At 35.3% G+C, this 7,212-nt stretch overlaps 1 protein-coding gene across 1 annotated transcript; it reads right to left on the bottom strand.

Annotated features, from left to right (window-relative positions):
• Positions 1–382: 382 nt before the first annotated feature.
• On the bottom strand, positions 383–4,416 carry LOC132716711 (uncharacterized). Its single transcript, XM_060700035.1, has 2 exons — positions 4,256–4,416; positions 383–1,349 (listed from the first exon to the last, which is right to left on the bottom strand). Exons 1-2 carry the CDS (start codon positions 4,284–4,286, stop codon positions 862–864), a joined length of 519 nt encoding a protein of 172 aa, XP_060556018.1. The 5' UTR covers positions 4,287–4,416; the 3' UTR covers positions 383–861.
• Between the last annotated feature and the right edge of the window lie 2,796 nt (positions 4,417–7,212).

The raw sequence follows: 7,212 nt of genomic DNA, 5'->3' as shown, positions 1-7,212 counted from the left end.
ATATACAGTTATTTCATTGGTGTTTGTGGAACAGTCAAAACTGTTGCCCCGAGGTATCAGGGATGACATTTGGAACTGTTGCCAGAGACCGAAGGCAACAGTTCCAAATGTCATCCTTGATACCGAGGGACAACAGTTTATTTTTTTGACAAACACCTATGAAATAACTGTTTTTATTACCTAATACTTTGTAATCAAACTACAATATATATTGCAACAACATACAAATAACATTTTTACAACTGTTTTGATTGTTTACAACTGTGAATCGTGCAGACAACCAATACCGTACATTGAGCTGAGCGACGTTCGATAACTGCATAGTGGTGGGCGGCATCAACTGCAATACCAGATGACGTTGACAGGGGTGTAACAGTTAAAAATGTTGACTGGTCAACAGTTTATTTTATCATTGCGCATGCACTGGATTTCAGTGGTTCAATTAAACAGTTGTAAATCAGGAATTAGTATTTATAGAAGGCATTAGGTAATAGTATATCATATACTATCAGTATAATAATGTTTTTCAATGATGATTCAAGCCATACTGAACTTAATAATGTAATTTGCACATTTTTTTTTTACCTTGGTGAAGTTGCCAAGAATGCATAAAAATACGAAAATTGTTGTCTTTGTTAGATTATACTTGACTTTGACATTTCATACATTTCTAATGTATTGTTTGAGATCATTATCTAATTTCCTTATTTTCATTGTTTTTTAATGAGATTTAACAAATATGTCAATCACAGTTAATTCAGACCATAATTTAAAACATAGATGTAATATACTTGTGTAAAATAATATTACTATGTCCTAAATATTAGTTTAATTCCATATGTCATGAAACACATACATCTACTAGGTGTTGTCTCCCTTTGTAGACTGGATTTCTAACTCCATATTAACAAGTGTTTTAAATAGTCTTGATCCACTATGAAAACACTGTATAGGCTGACTTACAATTTGAAAACCACATTTCTGAAAAAAAGGAACAGCATCAATAGCACTTTGTAGTCTCACTGGGCGCATTGAACACACTTCAGCTATCATTTTAAGAGCCTGATTTAACATCAGTCTACCAAAGCCCATGCTTTGAAAGTCTTTGAGTACAAACATGAATGATATTTGTGGATAATACTCTGAGTCAAAGGTCACACCTGGATCTGTCAGAGACATGTCTGGTAAGGAAAAGGACATTTGGCCAACATGTGTCTGTTTCTCATAGGCAAATAGAATGAGATTTTCCTCTGGCACATCAAAGACCTCTCGAGACACCTGTCTGGCTAGATGTCGAAATTTTCCTCTTACTTTATTATTTCTTTCCTCTAGAGTTATCTGTATATTATCTGAAATATGAAAATATACAAGCATTACTAAAGCATTATTATTAGTTGTATCATGTCAATTTATACATTAATTTCTGCTAATAAATCATATGCTTTATCAGTCACCCTCAGCTTTGTCAGGCACCTCATCAAAACATTTTGAAATAGAATGAACAGAATGAAATATTTTTACCTCTTACTAGTTTGAAAATATTAAACTAATAAACTTTGAATCACACATTTAAACATTAAAATCTGTCTTACATTAAGCTAAAAGCAATTGGGACTATTTCTTATTAAAATGACCCTTAGCATATTACTGCTCTCTACATGAACTCGAGAGGTTCTTGACATGCTTTTGTTTCATTTGAAGTTTAAAGAAAGAAATCTATATTAAATTGAAAACATGATAAATAGAATACCAAACAAGTGTCTGATACATAGAACTTATTAGGCTTTGCACGAAAAAAGGGAATCCGCCCTATTTTTTTTGTAAGTCTTGCCTGTTAAATCTTGTAATGTCAGACACTAGCATGGTATTCACTATTAAAGAATATTTTTAAAAATTCATCCTCACTATTACTGCATGAATGACAAAGCTATGTGTAAAAGAAAACAGTCTATTCACAATAATACTAGTGTGACCTTGACCCTGTGAACTAGAGACCAGTCCTCTATGCAAGACACATTATCATCATGTCTTTCACATTTATCCCAAACTATTTTTAAATCCATTTAGGAATGACACAATTGCTTACCAGACACAACCATCATTGCACTTTTATGAAAATATGGAATACAAGCATGACCTTGACCTTTAATGTAGGGACCTGATTTGTGTGCGCAACACATTGTCATTAAGTCCTACACATTTGTGCACAATAGTTTTTAAATCCATCCAGGAATGACAGAATTGCATGGTGACCAACATGAACATCAGTGAACTTTATAAAAATTCATATCATGGCCTTTAATCTACAAGTGTGACCTTTGGGTTAGTGACCTGATTATTGTGGGTGACACATGTTAGTAGTGTCTAACACCTTTATAATCATGCATGTGTATTAGTTTTTACATACATTCAGAAATGACAGAATTTTTTACTGGACATATCTAAACATAAGTGCACTTTACATATCAAAATTAATACCATGACTTTTGATCTACAAGTTTGACCTTCACCTTAAAACTAGGGACCCAATTCTTGTGGGTGACAAATTTTTATTAAGCCCAACACCTTCATGAATATTAGTTTTTACATCCATTCAGAAATGACAGAATTGTTGAAGACACATAGACATAACTGCACCTTTATCAAAATTCATATCATAACTTTTGTTCTACAAATGTGACCTTGACCTTTGAGCTAGGGACCCAATTCTTGGATGTATCATGATATCATTATATCTTACACAATTATGCACAATATTTGTTTTTTAATCATCCAGGAATATAGAATTGTTGACCAACATGAACATCAGTGTACTTGTATAAAAATTCTTATCATGATTTTTATCTACAAGTGTGACCTTGACCTTTGAGCTCTGGACTGATTCTTGCACATGACACATTGTCCTAATGTGCTACACATTTATACAAAATTATTTTATAATTATCCATTAATGACAAAGTTGGTTAAATCTTGTTTGAATTTGTAAATATCCATTTCAAAATGGCTTATATGTGGAAGTCAAAGGCCGGAACCACAAAGCGGGCCCAGGCTTTAGCTTGCCTGGCTACAGGCTTTGGCTTGCCTGGCTATAACTACATGTGTATATTTAAAAGGAAATCAAATAAAAAACAATTAAAGAATATATAGAATTCTATATCTATCAATGAAATTTATGTGTATATTTAAAAGGAAATCAAATAAAAAACAATTAAAGAATATATAGAATTCTATATCTATCAATGAAATTTTCAGTGTCAGTTATAGTTTTTCAATGTAACTCAATGATAATATCCAGGGTATTCTGATGACTGAACATGAATATGATTGAACACAGAATGGGTGCTTGAAATACCAAATGACACCTTTAAAACAGAAAAATGAACGATATTTTAACCAACTTTTCCTCTCATAGACCTTGTCTAATTTCACATACCTTTTTTTTATTTAATATTATAAGTATGTCACGGTTCAGAACTGTTCACTATTTATGGTAGCCCAACAAATTGTGCGCTTTAGAGCTTTTTTATATAGACGATGGTCGCCCTTCGCAGACATCTATGAAATATCAGATTATAAAATCGGTCTGTCTTGTCGTCGAAATATTGAGACTATATTTAGGGGAGAAAATGTGTACGCTGCCGGATAGCTCTGTCAGTAGAGCCATGGTAAGTTATCCCGAGTTTCCCGGGTTCGAGTCCCGTTCAGGCTGCACATTTTCTCCCCTATGACATTTGGCACCCAATTAACTTGGGGCTGGGCTGAATATGGCTCAGAGTTTTATTCACAATGCTCAGTGTAACTCTGCGAAATTCGAAGACGAATTTCAATATAGCAGGGAGTATGTGACGGTTCAGAACTGTTCACAGACACTTGGGTTTTTTTATATTATTATAGTTGTTGAAATATGATTTTTTTTCAAAACGGCATATATTAAGATTTTTTGATATATATGATCAGTACATGTCCTGGGATTGACAAATATGCATTTTATTTGGATTTTAAAGGCGTTTTGAGCTCCAAACCCAAGTGTCTGTGGAACTGTTCACTATTAAGGATTTTATTTGGAATTTAAATCCGTCTTTAGCTCCACATTCCAAGTGCCTGTGGAAAGTCCACCCGTGACCCGAAATAAATCAAACAGTCACAATCGTGGTAAATGCTACTAACCACGATTTTGGGAATTATTCCTTAACTGTCGCTTATGACAACAATTTGAAAAAATTAATATTGTGGTGAGTATTTTCATTAAATTAACCTTGGAAATACAGGATCCTGTGCTTGGACATGACTGCATTGATTTAATAAAAATACGGACAGTGGCCATATGTCGCGAAAACTAATTACATCAAAACATTAGCATTTCCGGTATACAGGTAGACTGGTCCCCTGCGCACTTCAAAAAATCTTGGATGAGAACCATAACAGGTTAGGGAACCAGATTAGTATACAGGGTATACACCACTAAATTATGGGGGACTTTGGCAAACTCCAAACGGCTGTGACTAAAATAAAGTTTCCTTTTAAAAGGAAAGGCTTGCACAGTTGTGCCTTCATCCCAACATATTTAGTTGTTTTTATTTTTGTAAAAACGAATATTTTTGTCAAAACGATTTGAAATCTATTCTCTATTGTATAAAACTAATAAAGAAAATAATCAATCGTAAAAATACTAACGTGGAGATCTATCTATCATACTGAAAGGAAACAAGTGTGCACATTTCATTTCCACTTTTTTCGCAGAGAAATCATTCGTTTTGGCAGTATATAGCAGCTTTATAGACAAGTAAATGCGCTAAAATACTTCGTTACGTGGTACCAATTAATAAGCATGTTCACAGATACGATGCGCTATCTATAGATCATCACGTGGTAAGGTTAATGATATGCATGGGCTATTTTTAGATTACCTCACCAAGTTCAGTAGATCTAAATATAAAAGAAACTAACTTTTGCGTCTTGAAAAAGAATTGAAACGGAACAATTTCGTTTATAATTTATTACGGTTTAAATCAATAAATCAAGTAAAAATACGAATCCTATTTATATAAACAAACTGGGATTACCGAAGTAACTAAAATAGCTTAGATTTCCGTAATATTACTTCTTCTGATTCCGCAGTATGACGGAATCGCCCGAATTGTCACGATTGCAATCGGAACTACATCGGCTATTATCATTAATCCGAAGAGTGACGGAAAAGGCCGAAAAGTTGCGATTGGCACGATTGCAGCTGGTTTCCCGTTCAATCATGCACTTACAAATGTAAGCAGAAAACCACCTAACCGGAACAAGTTTTCCAAATGAAATGGCTTGCAGCCGTGGCTGCAAGCCAAAAAGGATTGGAGCACCACACTAAATACCGTATTCCGGTATATACCGGACAAGGCGCTTGAATGATAAAATGCTAAAATCTTGTCTTTTTACCCAACGGAATGAACTTTAACAGGTCTAATTCATCTTTTGACACCGAATCAAGTACGATAATCAAGGAAAAATGTAAAATTCGGCGAAAAAAACGATATTTGTCTATTTTGTGATCATGATTTCTGCAAGCGTCTAGAGGTACTGCTCCAATCCTGTATTGAGCTAAATCCACTCCAAACTCCTTACAGTGATTACCTCCCTTTGCAGATTTGTAAAGGGTTCAAGATGACGAAAAATAAACTGTTTAGAAATTTAAATGCAGTATATTTTTGTTAAATTAGCATGTCCCTACCCGTATTGCAAACAGGACGTTTCGGCCCAAACCAAATCGGCCCCTGTGCAAAAATCGACCCCTAGACGTTTCGGCCATTTTCCGCGAGACGTTTCGGCCCTTTTTTAATTACATTTAAAAAGGAATTTTTATACTTAAAATCGTTAAAGATGTATTATATTGATTGATTGATGGCACACAAACAATATTTATTTTATATTTAGGTATGTGTTTTTTTTTTCAAGGTGTAACAAATTAATCATAAAAAAATTATGGCTTTACTCGTAATTACTACTTATTTAATAGTTGTTGATTATAAATCTTTGTTTCATATGTATTGTTCTTTGATTTGCTTTTTAAATGTTCAAGTTTTTTTTTTTAAAAAATGCGTGTTGATAATAAGCAGATGAAAATCTTTTTCTGTGTTTGTGTATACTATGTTTTGTTTAATAAAGTTTATGTTCTGTTCTATTTGTTTTGATCACTACTATTTTAAAAGCCTCATTCAATTACAAAATCATCATCATCATCATCATCATCTTCAGTAATCGCCTCACTCTTCATAGAGCATAATCGCGATGAAACTAAAACTATGTACATGCGCAGCAATTGGTTTCCTCTTTACAGTTAAAAATTGACTATTTACATCTTTTAAAATCTGGTAAAAACTGGCAATGTGTCTAGTTGGTGGTTGTGTGTTTTGTCAGCGCCGACTTGAACCCCTCCAAGGTTGGTTTCTCAACAACTTGTATGGGTAGGCGATTCCAGAGGATGATGGTGGCCGGAAAGAAGCTGTTTTGGTACACAGATTTCTTACAAGTGAGCTGGCTGAGTTGTTGTTGGTTGCCTCTTGATGTTCTTGCATTACGTAGCGGGGGATCTGGTGTGACATCTACAAGGTCATGTTTGATCTTGTAGAGCATGGTGACTCTTGCCATGTCCCTTCTCTTCTGTAGAGTGGTCCAGTGTAGTGAGTTTACCATCTCTGTGACACTGCTCTGGCGTGAGTAGACGTTCTTGACAAACCGTGCTGCTCTTCTTTGTACCATCTCTAGTTGGTTGATGTGGCTGTCAGCAGCAGGTGACGATACAGAGGAGGCATACTCAACGCTTGGCCGTACGTAGGTGTTGTAGGCTTTGGCTTTGGCATCTGGTGGGCTTGACCGGATATTTCGGCGCAGGAAAGCTAGGGTTGAGTTGGCTTTTTTCGTTATGTTGTCGATGTGGCATTTCCAAGATAGGTCTGGTGTGATGGTGACTCCAAGATACTTGGCCTGGTTGGTTACGTTGAGGGTTGTCTGATGTATCTGATATGGAAAGATAATGGGGTTCCTCTTGGTGGTAATTCGGATGACCTCACATTTGGCAGCATTGAACTCCATTTGCCATTCCTTCTCCCAGACTTGGAGATTGTCAAGGTCGTCTTGTAGGGCACGGGCATCATCCTGGCTCTTGATCGTCCTATCGAGGAGACAGTCATCAGCAAACATGCCAGTCCTCGACTTTACCCTAGAGGT

This window comes from Ruditapes philippinarum, unplaced genomic scaffold (assembly GCF_026571515.1).
Source record: "Ruditapes philippinarum isolate M1 unplaced genomic scaffold, ASM2657151v2 ctg515_1_1_1_1, whole genome shotgun sequence".
NCBI classification, from domain to species: Eukaryota; Metazoa; Mollusca; class Bivalvia; order Venerida; family Veneridae; genus Ruditapes; species Ruditapes philippinarum.
Note: the sequence above shows the minus strand (reverse complement) of the source record. Positions and strands in the feature narration are given on the sequence as shown.